Genomic DNA, 18,503 nt, shown 5'->3' on the forward strand with positions numbered 1-18,503 from the left:
CGCCTCATATTCAATGCCTCAATCACTCTACTCATTTTACCGCCTGGAAAACATACCTTGTGCATTTTATCCTCTAGCACACCTTTAATAATGGAGTCGCCATACAACGCCACTCGCTCATCTTTTGTTATCTCTTTCATGCCATCATGATTTATTTTAATAGTTTTGACCTGAATTCTCTCAATTTCATTCCGCATCCATTTCATTTCTTGCTTCATCCAATCCAATTCACCTTCTGAACCTCGCGACACATTCACTCTATCATTAAATCTTTCTAACTTTCTAACTCTCGACCCCCTCTTCTCACTTTCCCTCTCATTCATCCTTCTTTGTTTCCATACATTCGGTCCAACATACGTCCAACTTTCACTATCATTCTTCTCACTCTCACATATCTTTCTTTGTTTCCGTACTTTCGGACTAACATGCGTCCAACTTTCGCTATCATTCTTCTCACTTTTACTGTCATTCATCTTTCTTTGGTTCAGTACTTTCGTTCCAACATGCGTCCAACTTTCGCCATCAGTCATTCTTTTTTCGCTATAATTCATTCTTTCGATTTTTTTTACTTGCGATTTCTGCACCACGCCATTTCTACTTTCATTCGTTCTCTCAATTTCGTTTCTTTCCGCCTTACTTTCGTCCCTTTTAACATCCGTTACGGTTGTCAAATCGCTCTTTTTCTTTTTTCCTGATTTTTTAACATTTTTTCGCCTGTCTTTCCCGCCATCCGTCTCTTTCAAACGTGCACTCGCGACACTATCGGTACTAGCACTTTCTGTCATCAACTTCATATTCGCATTCATCAATTCCTCGTTCAGGTCACATTTCGCACACACCCTTCTTCCATCCGCACTAAACATCCACAAATCATTTATGTAGTCGAAGGAATACATATAACAGACCTCACACTTAACGAACCGACTGAAATCCAAATTAAAATCATGGAATGACAATGCCGCCGCCATTTTTTTTTTTTTTTTCTCTGCAGGGTATTAGGTCTAATATTAACGTTTTCGTATTTAGTTTAAGCAAGAAAAAAAACCCCACACTAATAATATCGGTAGCATACAACGTTTACAGCCGCTCTTACTTAAACAATTATGCATATATACTTAATTATTCCTAGTAAAACTTATCTGAATCAGGAGCTCTTCAAAAGACGTTCGTAGCGCTTGACCCGCTAGCGCCCCCTCCATTCTATTTCATTATGCTTGAAAGTTATGCTTGAAAGCCTTAGCTAAGGAACAGATTTGACTATCAGTTGAGCAGAAGACATTGCATTTCATTCTTATGAAGTTTTGGAATTGTTGATAACTAATTTATATATGTTTTGGGATATAATGTAAGCTGTATGAGAAGCTGGAATTTTGATCTAAGGATTGAATAAATGCGTCATTTTTATTATGGATTACAGAGGCACACTTTTTTAGATAATAGAACCAGGGCTTGGATTAAGGTTGGGAGTTTGCAGTTGAGTGGGGAATGAAGGCCTTTACTGTAGTGAGGATTATTTTGGTTATTAGTTCATTGCTGATGTTTGGTTCAGGAGAGAACAAAAACAGTGATCTAACCATGGAAAAGGGGCATACAAATTTCAGAGATCATCCTATTAGTTACAATTGCAGTGCCATAGGTATGAGGCTAAGATTAGTAGAAAACAATCTGTAGAAAAAGAAACTTTGAAAAGATTATGGTCTGAAGCCAAGAAGAAAGCAGATATATGCAGTGTATTTGGAGAGCAGGTGTGGTTTTGGAAAAATGGTGAGGTTGTCTTTTGGTTGGTAGGTTAACTATTTGGGATAGATTGACTGATGGTAAATGATTCAGCTTTCCTCATCTGTGAAGTTACAGAAGGGGGGGGGGAGTGTGTGTGTGTGTGTGTAAAGTAACATGGCAATATCACTTTTTTTTCTTTATATCTTAACATTTCATTTGGAACTTGACACAGTATATGAATAAAAAAAAAAAAAATTAACATAATAACATTTTAGACAGTTTTCTCTTAGCATTTATCTACTTCAAGACTTTAATAAAGATGTTAGTGCACAATACTTTATCTTGACATATTTTTCAGCAGTGCAGAATTCACATGAGAATAGCAAGTATTAATGTCATTATAAAAATGTCATGAATGTCATAAATATAGCTGAATGAATTGGATAATTTTATATCTTTCTTATAGGATCATTCTCTTCCTGTCAGTTTTCTATTCCTGAAGTTGAATGTGCTTCGAGGAAAATCCACACTGATTTTACTGTTACTTTCAGTATGAAATGTTTGTGCCAATTTCAATAAAGTTCTTTATTGTGTCTAAGGTGTTTCATTCTCAGTTTGTTCACTTGAAAGACCACAAGATTGCGTGTGTTTTTCATACATGTTATGTCATGTGAATCATATCATCATGGGCTTTGTTATACTTAAATGGAATTTCATGTTGTTTATTTTGACATTACTATAATTTGTCTTATATAAGAATATAGATGTGATTATTGTAATCTCATGTAATTATGTTTCAAGGTTACATAAGATGGCCTTGATATGTGGCTAAATTTTTGTAAGAAATATTTAAATAAGTTTTATCATATAATAACTTCATTATCTTTAAATGTCATTAAATCTGCTCGTAGCATGCATGACAGTGATCAAACCACTTTTTACATTTAGCTCTGAGAGCTAGATTTAAAATAAAATAGTTGGTCAAAGTCTGGAAACCTAAGATATCGGAGTTCAGAAGAAAATTAGAAGTTAAACAGATTTCATTAATTGTAAAATCATATTTAAAATTAAGCTATTTGAAAAGTACTTGATATCATTAATAATCAAGGAACTGTAAACAAATGTTTCATATAGCATGGTCACATAAAAGGAATAGGAGATGAAAATTGATATATATGTATAAATGTGAAGTTTGAAGGAATATTTGTAGAAAACAAAGTGGATTGATGTAATTAGGAGATAGAAAAGTATGAACTACAAATTTGACAAATAATAGATCAGTTTGGAAGAATGTTGATGATAATTGTGAAAGCTTCTGTTGGGTATATCAGATATTGTTATAGTAATGTTTGGTACAATTATTGAGGAAATATAGCAGAAAATGATGATAATAATTTAGATTCTATAGTGATCCTTTTTTTTCAGTAAAGATTTTCTTTACTGAATTTTTTTTTTTTTTTTAATTAATTGGAGGCTAACTTGCTATTCACTTGTGACACTAGGTTGAACTTTTTTTTCTTTTTTAGAGTATATATAGAATTTGTGGTGCAGAAAGGATCTTCATCACTAGTTCCAGGAGTAGAAGCGGTTACAAAATTGAAAAAGAAACTTCGTACCGATAGTAGTCTCTTGGATTTCGAAGTTCTTGCACTAGACACTATAGGTGAAGTATAGCAACAGTGTATATGTTCTTATTTAGTAACTTAGATTAACAATCGAAAAGATTTCTTCAATTGTAATGAATACTTACAGTGTGAATTTTTTAATGCCACTTGTGCATTAACATAATCATAATGTGAAACAAAGAGTGTTAATCCTATCTACAGAACTGAGCCATGTGCCAGATGCCACCTAGTGCATGGTAAATAGGATTAATGTTCTTTGTTCTAGCTTCACCTTGTGATTATGCTGATGCACTGATGATGACCGGTTAGTTTCTGGTCAAAATATTTGCAGTAATAAAATAATAAAATTATTGTATTATTGTGAATATATGTTTCTAATAAACTTAAGAGTGTGGTGACAGTCTATAATAACTTATTATAGGATAAGTTACAACTGATATATAACCTTCCAGTTATTCTACCTTTCCAAATTTTAACCTAATGTGCAAAATAGATTATTCCAATGTTTGTTATTTATTTTTTACCAACTACTATAACATTAAAGTACTAACTAGCATTAGAAAAATTGATCATAACAGTGTGCATTATTTATAGTTTTTATCTGCTTGAATCATGAAGATTAGAAAGTCACGAAAAGCCCTTATAATCAAGAAATCAAATATAGTATAACTCACTGTATAACTTTAACCTGAAATATAATACATTTTACTGTTTAACTTTTTTTTTTTAATACTTTTAGTTTGCCAGAATGAGTGTTCAAAACATGGTTCCTGTGATCCCTATAACAAAAAGTGCATGTGCGAAGCATTTTGGATGGAAGATGTTTTTCGAGCTCACTTTGGCGATCAAGAAAGCAACTGTGGTATGTATTTGTATGCATATGCACTGCTTGAAAAGAAGTTAACGAACACCATAGTGTGAGGAACAAACAGCCATGTCACTCACCTTAATAAGATATAGGACCTCCTTGAGCTTCGATGACTGCAATGTTCCTACAAGGCTTACTTTCAACAAGTATATGATAGCAATCTATGGGAATTTTTGGACCTCCCTTGACTTCATTTGATGCTCCAGTTCATCCCACTGATGTTTAGTAGGGCTGAGATTAGGGCTCTGTGGAGGCCAGTCAAGTGAGGTGACATTCATATCTACAAACCACACAGTTACAGCAGCAGCTACCCTATGTGATATGGTGCATTGTCTTTGCTAAAAGAGACGATGGTCAGTTTCATAGAAATGCCACAAAGTAGGAAGCATTGCATTGTCCAGAATGTTCAGATACCTCTCAGATTTCGTTGTTTTTGGCACCACAAACAAAGATCCAAGGCCAAACCAGGAAAAACAGGGCCATACCATCACGCCACCACTTCTGAATTTCATAGTTGGGATTACACACTCTGGTAAGAGATGTTTCACTAGGCATCTGCCATGTCCACACTTGTCCATCTTCTCAGCAGAGGGTGTAGCATGATTTGTTGCTCCATAATACAGCTTTCTAAGCTTTCATGGCCCACTGTACATGCTCTTTGCATCACTGAAGATAACATTGCATATTGGTTCGGGTAATGTGGAGCTTGCATATTGTGGTCCATGGAAACTGATGTTGTGAACCTTGGTGCCGAATATTTTTGTGCAGAATCTTGTTCCAGTCTATGCCTGGAATTCCACATTCAAGGTGTTTCCAAAGAATGGCAGTTTTTACATATTATCCTTCATAGCACCCTACGATCTCATTTGGTAAGTGCGGTGGGTCATCCACTGTGGGTAGCACTTGCAGTTGACTCTCTGTGCTTTTGTGTCAGTATGCTATCACTGATTGTTGTCCTAGGATGGCTCAGTTTGTCAACAATTTGCCATACAGATAGGCCTGCAACATGGCATCCTATCAGAATGACTCTTTCAAACTCCATCAGTTTTCTTCTCGCAGCCATTTCACCCAGATAAAGTTGCACTGACTTGAGAGCATCACATCACATCACTGAAATTTATACCGGCTACAAACATGTAACTCATTACTTGATACGATGCACCTTGCCCATTGAGGATGTCCGTTGACTTGTTTCCAAGCAGCGTATGCATGATTTGAATTTCCTGATGAAACAAACAAGCATATTAACACTTTCATTGCCAAGCTGAAAATTGGAATTTCGTGTGGTGGCCAAATTTTTTTTATTTTTTTATTTAGTTACCGACATCCACGCGATAATGCGTGATCGGCCGTCTGGTGAGAACTCGCATAACGTGATGTCGCGTGATTGGCAATGAACGTGTTAATAGAACTATTAATATGCTGATTTTTATAATTTAGGTTTATTTTTTAGTTTATTACTACTACGATGTTAAGTTTTACAGGGAAAATTTGGAGGAAATGATGGAGCCATTAATAATGCTAAATGCTATTATATGCTATTATTATATGGTCAGTTTCATAGAAACATCACAAAGTAGGAAGTAGGACACTGCATAAACAGTATCATAAAAATTTGGAGATAAGCTTTGTTTGATATTTCAGAGGAAACAATAGGAATATGCGAAATCTGCCTGCTTCCTACTTTTTTTTTTTTTAAATAGGATTCTTAATCCTTTTCTTATAATACCAAAAAACAGTTTAACTAAAAACAAAACATCAGATTGTTTTCAAAGTTATCAAGTTATCTAGGTGGTAATCTATCTCTAGCCCTAATTTTTGGAAATCTCTTGACGTGTCCATTTCATTTGCCAGTAGATATAACATGATCTCTTAACTTAAACAAACATGCGCACAAAGATACAACAGATGACTGCCATTATCTCACAATCCTAACCCTAAACCAGTATTATTGTGGGAAACGGTGTATATTCTGTGGTTAATTTTTTTACGTTGACATGTTCGTCACCATCAGTTTCCTGATATGTGTACCTCATGGAGTGCGCAACCTATTATAATAACACCACACAATTAATTTTACATTATTACTAACCTCCTGTCAGCAAATTTCCTCCAAATTAGTATATCATTTTTTAGCACTCCAGTATTGTCAAATGTTATGTTTCTGTCTTCTAGGGCAGTGTTTTTCCAACTGTGGGTCGCATTACATTGACTTGGTCATCAAATCAGTTTAGCAGATCAAAACCATCATTTTTTTTAACATTGTTCTTCTAATAATGAAACAGAATTGAAAATATCAGTGGGTCTCACAGATTTCGTGATTTTAATAGGTTCTTCACATCCTCGGTGTGTACTTCAAACAGGAACTGCTTGATAGTATATTATGTTCCTTCCTTGTTGAGCGGGTGCATTTTTACAAATTCTAAATATATATGGTATGCTAGTCTAAATGTTTTCGATTACATTTTATTTGTAAAACTAATACCAGTGAACTGTATTAATGATGCATAAGATTTCAAATGCAGTTCTGAGATTTTTTCAAGTTTTATATATATATACACTCATGTTCATTAGAAACCACATCACCTGCTTTGTGTATGGAGGCTTAAGTGCTGTGAAGACATAATGTTGGAGCTTTAAAGGATTTTTTACAACACTCAGAAAGGATTAAAAAGAATTTAATACTTCCTATATTTCGTCCTAGTCACTAGGACATCTATGGGGATTACAAAAATAACTAATGTAACATAACACAAATATCATACAATACTAAGCCCAATCACGTGGGTGACACTAAAGTCCTATCTAGGTGGAGCACCCTCTAAGGGCGGTTGTAGGTGGCCTGGAATATAAAGTAGGATCTCTGGTGATGAGTGTTTCCCAAATTTTCGGAAGCTTAATGCAACCGTATTTATTAAGATTTGGTTGATTTCTAAGAGCTGCTGCTGCTTCTAAGAATAGTCTCTCTTTCTTGAATTTGCTGTGATGGAGCATGGTGGTTTTCTTCCATGATACTCTGTGGGTGGTGTCCAAGACATGGTCAGCCAAGCCTGAATGACCATAGTTGTGTTTACAGATGTAGGACTTGTGTTCCTCTAGGTGGATGGATGCTGATCTGCCTGTCTGTCCAAAGTACGCCAGCTTACAGGAACAAGGTACTTTGTAAACTCCAGGCAGAGAGAGAGGAGGGAGCTGTTCTTTTGTAGAACGGATAAGGGTAGCAAGTTTGCGGTGGGGTTTATATGCTGTGTGTAGGTTGTACTTTTTTAGAATCTTGGCTATTTTTTCGGATGTGCCATGATGTAGGGTATGGTGATGGCATTTTTAAATTCTTGTTGACGAGAAGGACCGGGAATGGGAGAGGAACTAATTATTTTTTTGATACTGTGATCGCTGTAGCCATTGGAGAGGAAAGTGTTGTGCATGTAGTTAAGCTCAGTAGTGAGGACGGTTCCACTGGAACAAAGATTGTGGGCTCTCTTGGTAAGAGTTTTAATAATGCCATATTGTTGAGAGGGGTGGTGGTGTGAGAGTTTGTGAATGTATCTGCCTGTGTGTGTGGGTTTTCTGTATACAGTGAAGGCAAGTGTATCATTAGGCAGGCGTGTGACTAAGGTGTCTAGGAAGGGTAAACAATTGTTCTTTTCCTTTTGCATAGTAAACTGGATTCTTGGATGTAGGCTATTGAGATGACTGAGGAAGGAGTGTAATGTGTCTGGGCCATGAGGCCAAATAGAGAACACATCATCTACACATCTTAGCCAGATAGAAGGTTTGAGTGAGGCTGAGTCTATGGCTCGTTTTTCAAAATCTTCCATATAGAAATTGGCAAGGGGGGGAGAGGGGGAAACCATGGCAGTTCCCTCTATCTGCTTGTAGATTTTTTTCTTCCAAGAAAAATACCCAGAGTTAATGGCAAAGGAAAAGAGATCTAAGATGTCAGAAGGGAAAACTTTTTGTAAGAGAGATAAGGTGTCAGTTAAGGGAATATTAGTAAACAAAGAGGAGATATCAAAGCTTACCAATATGTCTGCTTTATTCAAGGTTAAATTTTCTATGAGGGCTTTAAAGTGGGTCGAGTTTTTTATATAGGAAGTGGACCTTCCAGTGAGGGGGGTCAGAGAGTTGGCTAGCTGTTTAGACAGTCTGTAGCAAGGTGCATTGGTGGCATCTACTATAGGTCTGAGTGGGGAATTGGCTTTGTGGATTTTTGGTAAGCCGTAAATTCGGGGGGGACGGGAGCGGAAAGGTTTAAGTTTTTTCGTGATGTCGGGGGGGCCAGGAAGATACTTTTTTAAGTAAGATTTTTAATTTTTTAACTTGTGTTTTTGTGGGGTCATGTTCTAGCGGGATGTAGGTAGCGCGATCGCGGAGGATAATATTCATTTTGCGATTGTAATCACTGGTATTAAGAACGACTGTGGCATTACCCTTATCCACTCTGGTGATGATGATACTTTTTTCTTTCCGTAATTTCAGGAGAGCTGTGCGTTGGGCATACGATAAATTACTTTTTGGAGGCAAAGAATGAGCAAGGATGTTGGCTACGTCAAGTCTGATGTTGTTGGCTATCTCCGACGGTATGCGACCGATCCCATGTTCGATGTTAACCATTACATCAAGCACCGGCACTTCCTTTGGAGCGACGGCAAAATTACGGCCGAGGCTAAGTGCGCTGACGGCATCGTCATTGAGCCTTTTGGAAGAGAGGTTTACTACTGTCTGGAGCGGTTGAATTTGTGGTTGTGGTTTGTCTTTAATGAGGTTGTTATATTTCTTGACGTGTTTATTTTTTATTTTTTGAAATTCTTTCTGTGCAGAGGTTTCAGAAATGCCGGAGAGAATCGACCAAAGTTCAGGGTTAAGAACTTTGGAAAGCTCTGAATGTAAGGAGCCAATGGCGGCGTTCGTCACTGAGAGGGTGGCATGAGTAGAAGCGATTTGCTCGCGTAGTAATGCCAGGCTGGCATGGTTATATATCCGGGGTGCTTTTTTGGAATGGAAATTGGTCTTTAGTTTAATGCAGTTCGGTATCACTCTTGTATCCTGACATCTTTTTAAAAAGGCCAGCCTATTTAGTTGCCTAGATAGTCATAGTTTTGACTTACCGTATTGCTTGGATTTGCGTGCTAAATCTTCTCCATGAATGATTAGAATTCGTGTAACTGACACCATATCTCTCTTACAAAAAGTTTTCCCTTCTGACATCTTAGATCTCTTTTCCTTTGCCATTAACTCTGGGTATTTTTCTTGGAAGAACAAAATCTACAAGCAGATAGAGGGAACTGCCATGGTTTCCCCCTCTCCCCCCCTTGCCAATTTCTATATGGAAGATTTTGAAAAACGAGCCATAGACTCAGCCTCACTCAAACCTTCTATCTGGCTAAGATGTGTAGATGATGTGCTCTCTATTTGGCCTCATTGCCCAGACACATTACACTCCTTCCTCAGTCATCTCAATAGCCTACATCCAAGAATCCAGTTTACTATGCAAAAGGAAAAGAACAATTGTTTACCCTTCCTAGACACCTTAGTCACACGCCTGCCTAATGATACACTTGCCTTCACTGTATACAGAAAACCCACACACACAGGCAGATACATTCGCAAACTCTCACACCACCACCCCTCTCAACAATATGGCATTATTAAAACTCTTACCAAGAGAGCCCACAATCTTTGTTCCAGTGGAACCGCCCTCACTACTGAGCTTAACTACATACACAACACTTTCCTCTCCAATGGCTACAGCGATCACAGTATCAAAAAAATTATTAGTTCCTCTCCCATTCCCGGTCCTTCTCGTCAACAAGAATTTAAAAATGCCATCACCATACCCTACATCATGGCACATCCGAAAAAATAGCCAAGATTCTATTTTTTCGGATGTGCCATGTGATGGAGTTTATATGCTGTGTGTACAACCTACACACAGCATATAAACCCCACTGCAAACTTGCTACCCTTATCCGTTCTACAAAAGATCAGCTCCCTCCTCTCTCTCTGCCTGGAGTTTACAAAGTACCTTGTTCCTGTAAGCTAGCGTACTTTGGACAGACAGGCAGATCAGCATCCATCCGCCTAGAAGAACACAAGTCTTACATCTGTAAACACAACTATGGTCATTCAGGCTTGGCTGACCATGTCTTGGACACCACCCACAGAGTATCATGGAAGAAAACCACCATGCTCCATCACAGCAAATTCAAGAAAGAGAGACTATTCTTAGAAGCAGCAGCAGCTCTTAGAAATCAACCGAATCTTAATAAATATGGTTGCATTAAGCTTCTGAAAATTTGGGAAACACTCATCACCAGAGATCCTACTTTATATTCCAGGCCACCTACAACTGCCCTTAGAGGGCGCTCCACCTAGATAGGACTTTAGTGTCACCCACGTGGTTGGGCTTAGTATTGTATGATATTTGTGTTATGTTACATTAGTTATTTTTGTAATCCCGTAGATGTTCTAGTGAGTAGGACGAAATATAGGAAGTATTAAATTCTTTTTAATCCTTTCTGAGTGTTGTAAAAAATCCATTAAACCTCCAACATCACATCACCTGCTGTAACCATGTTTTGTCTGTAAATTTGATTGCCTATTTGAAAAGGAATAATAACATAATAATTGTCACAAATAATGAAGAAGGTAATATAACAGTTTCATTTTTGATTAATATTTTGCTCTTTTTAAGTACAAGATATGACATAATTTGGAAATGACAACATACTATTGACAAATTTGCAAATATTTCAAACTGGAGTGGACAGTGATATTTTTGGTGGAAAAACAAATACCGGTATCAAAATACAGTTTTACTACCATTCAAAGCTAAAAATTCACTTTTTGCTGTATAATACTTAATGGGTTCTACTCTTGCCTTTATTATTGCTTGGAATTGGTGGAGCATTGACAAAATCAATTTCCTGATGGATGCAACTGCCATTTCATGGGTCCAATCCCTTATAATAGCTTCTTGCAGCTCCCGAAGTGTTTTTTTGGCTTCTTCTTCCTGTGTATTTCAATCTCCATTTGGTACCAGAAATTCTCAATGGGATTGAGATCTGGGCTGTTTTCTGGCTGCAGTAGTTGATGAATCAAGTGTTCATTGAACCACTTATTAACCTACAACAAAAGCTAAAACTTTTTAAAGTACTAAACTCAATTCATATGATACATTTTAGGGTTATAATAGCATTACTTACTAATTATATGAAGAGCCAAAGGCTTCAATTCGGCGACATGAACTTATTTAAGTTAAGGGATATTACATCCCATATTGTTTCTTAGCCGAATAAGAAACTCGAAGAGTTTCATGCCGAATATAGAAACTATATAAAGTTTGGCGATTCCAAGCTTAAGCAAATACCTGGATAGTGCAACACCTGACCCATTTGGTAGTGCAAACTGAGGCAACTCATAGTAAGGGTGGAGTAAGCTCAATCACTATTCTTGGTATTTACCCATAATGTGAACTTAGCTCCTAGGAGCTGTATTACTGTTCTACATTATGAGAGAAGGTCACTACCCAGACCGGTTTCAACCGGAGCTTGCTCCACCCTTACTATGAATTGCCTCAGTTTGCACTACCAAATGGGTCAGGTGTTGCACTATCCAGGTATTTGCTTACGCTTGGAATCGCTGAACTTTATATCGTTTCTATATTCGGCATGAAACTCTTTGAGTTTTTTATTCGGCTAAGAAACAATATGGGATGTAATATCCCTTAACTTAAATAAGCATTACTTACACTTTTTGCCCTATGACAAGGGGCCAAGTCACCCTGAAAAATGCAGCCATCGATATGGTAAAGTGGTTTCTAATAGTAGGCAGCAATTCTTCTAAAATTTTCTGGTACACTGAACCTTTTGTGAAATACAACCAACACCATGTTATGACATCATGCATCCCCAGACTATCTGACTGTTGACACCAGACAGTCAGGGTTGAATTTTTCTCCGATTGTCTTTGAACTGTCTAGTGTCAGTTCTCTGCAGGTTAAAATTTTTCTCATCAGAAAAAAAATATACTCTTTTCAACTGATCAGGTCTATTTGGGATTCTCTTTGCACCAATTTAACACAGCCAATCTCAGTTTTTTGGTTAACAAGGGCTTTTTTTTTTTTTTTTAAGGGAGCCTGGGCCATCAGTCCCTGTCGAATGAGTCTTTTCTTGACAGTTACATAGCTTGCTATAACTTCCTTTGTTCTTCCCAGTTCCCATTTCAGTTCTCTGGATGATGCACAGTGATTTTTCAGGTAGAGGCCACTTTAGAACTTGTGTAAATGGTTGTTATTTTTGCAGCATTGTATACTATGACTATCTATTTATGCTGTATTATTTAATTCCTTATTTTTGGTTCTATCTCTTACCCTACCTTCCGTGACTATATTCTTATACCTGTGAGAGCACTAGAAATTTATTTGTTAAGCTGCGCCACCAGGCCTCCTTGTGGTATAAGAACAGGTAGTACTTTCAGTAGGTCCTAATCTAACACAAAATCCTCTCTTAATCAAATTACAGTCGTGGCTTTCTATGTGTTCCTTATTTTATCTATCATTTAGTTCCCCACTCACAGGATTGTATTTATTTGGAAACAGTGCATTGCATATTAAAGATCAGGCGGTACTCATTGAATATAAATAACAAGCATGTTTATTAAATACTAAGACTGAATATACAATACATGCAGTAGGGAAATTGTTCTTTGTGATCTCAGTTTCAGTTACACTAAATATGACAACTCTTAAGGTAATTTCCCATGATTATTCAATAAACCTACAATAATCACCTCAACTTAAATTTCAACTCCTAGTTTAAGCAAATCATCATAAAATATAACTTGTATAGCAATTCTACAATTTAGCTATATAAACATTGGGGTTCCTTACAATTAACAGTTTAACCTTTTAGGCCAATTACTTCTTAGGAAATAGCTATGCTCTGGGCTATGCACTTAACAATTCCACCATAAATTTGCATCAATTCACTCTCAGACATAAATATCTTAGCACTATTAACTTAGCAGTCCATCTAAGGCAGTTCTCTTACACTACATATACAATAACTTATAATAAGCAACTCACATTAATTCTTTACTTCTTTTTAGTGCTCCTCTTCACAGTCCGTTTCATACCACAGTTTCTTCTCTATCTCGGGTTTTTGGATTTTTTTTCCTTGAGGTTCTCGGAGCACCGACGAGTCCGTCAGGTCAGTTGGCAGGGTTTGAGGAGCGATTTCCCGGCATCTTGAACTTTGGGCGAAGGGTTACAGCTGTCGGGGATGGCGCAGACTCGTCTGAGTGGCAAAGCATCTGTTCTGGATCGGCTTGGTTCCTCCGTGGCTAATCACTTCTGGTTACCCTCATTTCTGATCTTGAGCGACCTCCGTTTTCCTCCTTTGGACTTCTCCGTGTCCTAGCCGAAATTGTCGATCTTTGATGATTGAAGATGCCTTATATTCAGTCTTTTCTGGAACCTTGGGTTAAGGATTGAAATCCCCGTACTCTCCTGCACAAACTCTGGATGTCGGTTTGGGAACCCCAGATATTTCCTCGTGACTCTCTTGATCTAAAATTTCCGCTGACTTCTCTTTTCTCCCCTTTCGTATCTCTTTAATCCATTTTACCGGACTGCGGAATTTATGTTTAATTCTTGCCACCCCTTTCTCCACTGACCTTGAAGGTCGCCTAAGACTGAACTTGTAAACAAAAGGCCTCTCTTACACTTTAATCAGAGCACTAACATCAAAATGACCTTCCGATGGCAAGGCATTGCCCTTGACTTTACCATTTTAACATTCTTTGTTTATGTGAGGAGCAAGCTAATTCCCTTTGGGCTTTATACATAGGCTTTCAGTATTCTATTTACAATAACAACTAAAAGTTAATTTTACAAGTTTTTCTAGATGTGACTTCTGTAAAAGTCGATGCAATAAAAAATATAAAAATTTACGCTGCATCGAATTTTACACTTGATCTTAATGTGGTGTACACAGTGGCTTTCTTCCTTTCCCCTTCTTCCCTTCAACAGATCCAATTTCCTTTACTTTCAACAGCATCTGTACCACAGTAGATTGACTAGAGGACACCCTTTTAGCTATTTCACAGGAGGAACAGCATTCTCTATTCAAAGCTTGAATCACACTTTTTCTGATAGATGTTAACTGCACATAACTAGCCATAGTGATCTCAGTACAAAAATGCAAAAACTAGCTCTTGCTCTCTGCTTATAGCATAAAAAATTCTGATGCAATAGCAGCAACTATTACATTATACAGAAACTTGTGGGAATGATAGATGATGCAATACAATGAAATATCTAATGATAAACCAATGAAAATGACCATTTAACTACTAAAAACTATTTATGTATGGTTTCTGTGAACGTGTGTGTGTGTGTGTGTGTGTGTGTGTGTGTGTGTGTGTGTGTGTGTGATTTAACAGCAACTTTTCAAAACCAAATAGAGATATAGAGAAAAGTTGTTGTTAAATCAGTTGGTTTTTCCCAAACAATATATATACAGCATGTATTTTATGTATATTACTAGCTTTTACAATATGCCTTCAACTTCACCTCTCTGTCCACCATTATCCCCAAATCCTTAGCCTCATCAATTTCCTGCAATCCAGTCATGTCACTATAATACACAGCATGCAACCTTTTCAACCCAAAGTGCTTAACCTTACATTTTGCAACAGCAAATTGATAATCATTATCCTTTGCCCACAATGCCAATTTATTTAAATTATGCTACAGGATATTCACATCATCTTTATCAAATATTTCTCTTTCCAATTTTCTATCATCAGCAAGCAACTGAATTCTTCTTCTTCTTCTGCAGCTTCTCCCACTTAAGTGGGGTCACTGTTTGTAATGAGTCTCCTCCACACCTTCCTGTCTTGGGCTGTCACCACATCCAAGTTCTTCATCTTCAAGTCCTCTTCTACCAGCTCCCTCCATCTCTTCTTTGGCCGCCCACGCTTCCGCCTTCCTTGCACATCCATCTGCATGACCCTTCTTTCCACATATTCGTCCTCCCTCCTCATCACATGACCAAACCATCTCAACCTTGCCTCCTGTATTTTCGCTCCTAAGTTCGTAACTTTCACTGTTCCTCTGACATAGTCATTTCTCAGACGATCCTTTCTGGTCACACCGCACATCCACCTAAGCATTCTCATCTCTGTTACTTCCATCCTACTGATGTTATTTTTCCTCAGGGCCACAGTTTCTATAGCATATGTCATAGCTGGCCTCACTATTGTCCTATTGATTTTGCCTTTCAGATTGATCGGCATCCTCTTATTGCATAACACTCCAGCCATCTCCCTCCAGTTCCTCCAGCCCGCTTGTATCCTGCATCCCACTTCCTTCTCAGCTCCTCCATCTTCTTCCACTGTTGAACCTAAGTATCTAAAGTCTCTCACCTTCCTGATGACATTTCCTTCCAGCTCCAGATCTGTCTCCTGGCCGCCGCCGCCGCCCACTGCGCAACACATATACTCTCTCTTACTTCTGCTCAGTCTCATACCTCTCTCTTCCAGTACTTTTCTCCATCTTTCCAGTTTAGTTCCCACTTCTTCTCTTGAATCTACACACAGCAAGATGTCATCTGCATACAGCATTGTCCAAGGCGCATCTTCTCTCACCTCCTCTGTTACCACCTCCATCACAATATTAAACAGAAATGGACTTAATGCTGACCCTTGATGCAAGCCAACTGAAAACTTTCTGTCTGTCCCAAACAGGTCCGAACACTTGTCTTCACATTTCTGTACATTTCCCGCACCAACCTGACACGTTTCTCCCACCTTCTTCTCCCTCAGACACCTCCAGACTTCTTGCCTTGGCACTCTATCGTATGCTTTCTCCAGATCAATAAATATTTAAAGGGGAATATTCAGTTGCAGCAAGCAACTGAATATTCCCCTTTAAATTCCTCCCTATATCACTGATGTACAAATTAAAGAGTAGTGACCCTAGTACAGAATCTTGAGGTATTCCACTAGTTATCCTCATTCTCCTAGATTCCACCTCACCATATACTGCTCTCTGGTGCCTTTCTGTCAGCCACTCCTCTATCCATGCTACTAACTTCGTATCCATTCCCATTTGTTTCAACTTTTTTCCCATGTAATAGTTTCCCATGTGATGTTTTATCAAATGCTTTTGCAAAGTCCAGCAGTATCATGATGTAGCCATTTCCTTTATACAATTCCACTGTTATATTTATAATAAAATGTGAATAATTTAAAATAGGACATACCCTTTACAAAGCTGTGCTACCCACTATAGAGTATTGTATCCCTATCCACACACTGTTGGATTTTACCTTTAACCAACTTTTCCAATAGTTTAACCACCACTCCTGAGATATTAATTGGTCTATAGCTTGCTACTTCTGTCTTGGCGCCACCTTTATGCAGTGGAGTTATCTAACCATCTTTCTGTTCCCTTGGAACCTTTCCAGAGCTGAGACTTCATCAGAGGCAATGCCAGTTCTCTTGCACAGTCATGTAGTACACTGGCTGACATGCCATCCAATCCTACTGCTGTATTCACATTGATATTTTTCCGTATGTTTGAACACCTTCTCTTCATCATCAATTTTGACATGCATCTCTGTCACATCAACTGCAAAATCTCTACCTGGATGATACACCTATATTCAAGTTGAAGCAACTTTACAGTTCAGTATGCTTAAAGAAAATGAACATGTGTAGGTATCCACATGCTGCATTGCATTTTCACCACCATCATGATCAGAAATGAGGTGTCATCATTGCCTTGAGGTACAGAGTATATGCTGTATCAAGATGAGGGGAAAACAAAGTAGCTGGAATACCTAAAGGATATCTTAATTATAATGGTTACAGTACAAAAATTGTCATATTTTAACAACCATATCTTAACAACAAATACTACTTTATATAAAAAAATAATAAATGACCAACAGAATTGCTCAAGTCTTGAAAACAACATAACATGAAAGTTGCCTTCATGTTCCTAAACAGTTATCCATCATTTATGATTGTGTAAACTGCCTCATTTGCTATTAAAGAGGCAATGCATTCATGAAATATATTGTTCTTGTAGCATATTTTATACCTGTTATTATATCTGTATACCTGTATTTATATCTGTTATTTTTCCCCATGCAAAAATCAATATTCTGCATGTGGAAAGAGATGTACAGAAAATGAGCACACATCTGGTACAAGTAAGGAGAATCATAGAACTAAAACCTTAACTAAATTCATTCACTTCATAAAACCTTAAAAATGTGGGTGAGAAGATGATTTCGATAAAATCATTGAAATCTGTTTGCTCACCTACATAGCATAGTAAGAATTAGTTTAACATGGAACCATGATGGCCTGTTCTTATGAATCACTTTAACTTAGCAGATATGAGATGTGAGAGATGTCAGTCTGATCAACAATAATGACACTTTGCTATTTTTTAATATAAACCCCACATGTGAGAGGTTGCAGAATAGCACATAGTTGCTGTATGTGGAGCAACAGTTGATGTATATATGAACAAAAGTAAAGAGCAAAGTAATCGGCTGTTATTTTTTTAAAGAGCTTGTAGGTCTTGGGGAAGGCTGTTCCACAGAACTGATGTAGAGGAATAAAAGAAAGGTGTCCCAGGAGCAGTAGGTTCAACTGTGAAAGAATGTTGGACAGCTGTTGTTGCTCATGTTCCTGTAGATTTGGCAGAAATACAGGGCATAGTGGATTTTAATTCTCTTGAACAGTACCTGGAAATATCTGTAGAAACACAATGCAGAAACTAACAGTTTATACAACAGTGGCTAAAGAAGGTCTACTAGAGAGGGATCATCAGTCAACTGAACTGCAACAAGAATTTTTGAAGGTCTCAGGTGCATCACTTCAAATATGAAATTAGTATTCCAAGTTTAGATAGATTTCAGATTTGTACAGAGTAAGTTGTAGCATGTATAGCTTACTTTGTACATGTATAGAAAAGAAGTAGCATCTTGAGTGAAAAAGGATGCCCAGTTTTTTGGAAGCTAAAGATGCTATAGAAGTAAGTGATTAAGCCAGGAAAGGCTAGGAGTTGAGAATCAGTATGAGAACAGTGATCTGATCTTGGCTGTTGTGTTAAGCATGATCTAATAATGGAGAATATCAGGCAAAACTGTTTTGGAAGCATTGAAGATGACTAGAGGATGGTCTGGAGAGCAGTATTTAGGGCTCTTATAAATCTTGAAAACTTAGGTGCTTGAACACTGCAAGGCTGGTTGTATGAGTAGGATGAGTAGAGA

At 37.6% G+C, this 18,503-nt stretch overlaps 1 protein-coding gene across 3 annotated transcripts in view; it reads left to right on the plus strand.

Moving 5' to 3' along the window:
- The window catches only part of LOC150092634 (dyslexia-associated protein KIAA0319-like protein), a 511,769-nt gene that overhangs the window by 364,084 nt on the left and 129,182 nt on the right, over window positions 1-18,503 (plus strand). For all 3 annotated transcript variants that reach the window (XM_090414369.1, XM_090414371.1, XM_090414370.1), the window contains 2 exons: window positions 3,246-3,382; window positions 4,084-4,206. In XM_090414369.1, the coding sequence (XP_090270495.1) occupies window positions 3,246-3,382; window positions 4,084-4,206 (260 nt within the window). The remainder of the gene's footprint in view (window positions 1-3,245; window positions 3,383-4,083; window positions 4,207-18,503) is intronic.

Source organism: Typopeltis vanoorti, chromosome 25, assembly GCF_054136105.1.
Source record: "Typopeltis vanoorti isolate ZY-2024b chromosome 25, IOZ_Tvanoo_1.0, whole genome shotgun sequence".
Classification (NCBI taxonomy): Eukaryota; Metazoa; Arthropoda; class Arachnida; order Uropygi; family Thelyphonidae; genus Typopeltis; species Typopeltis vanoorti.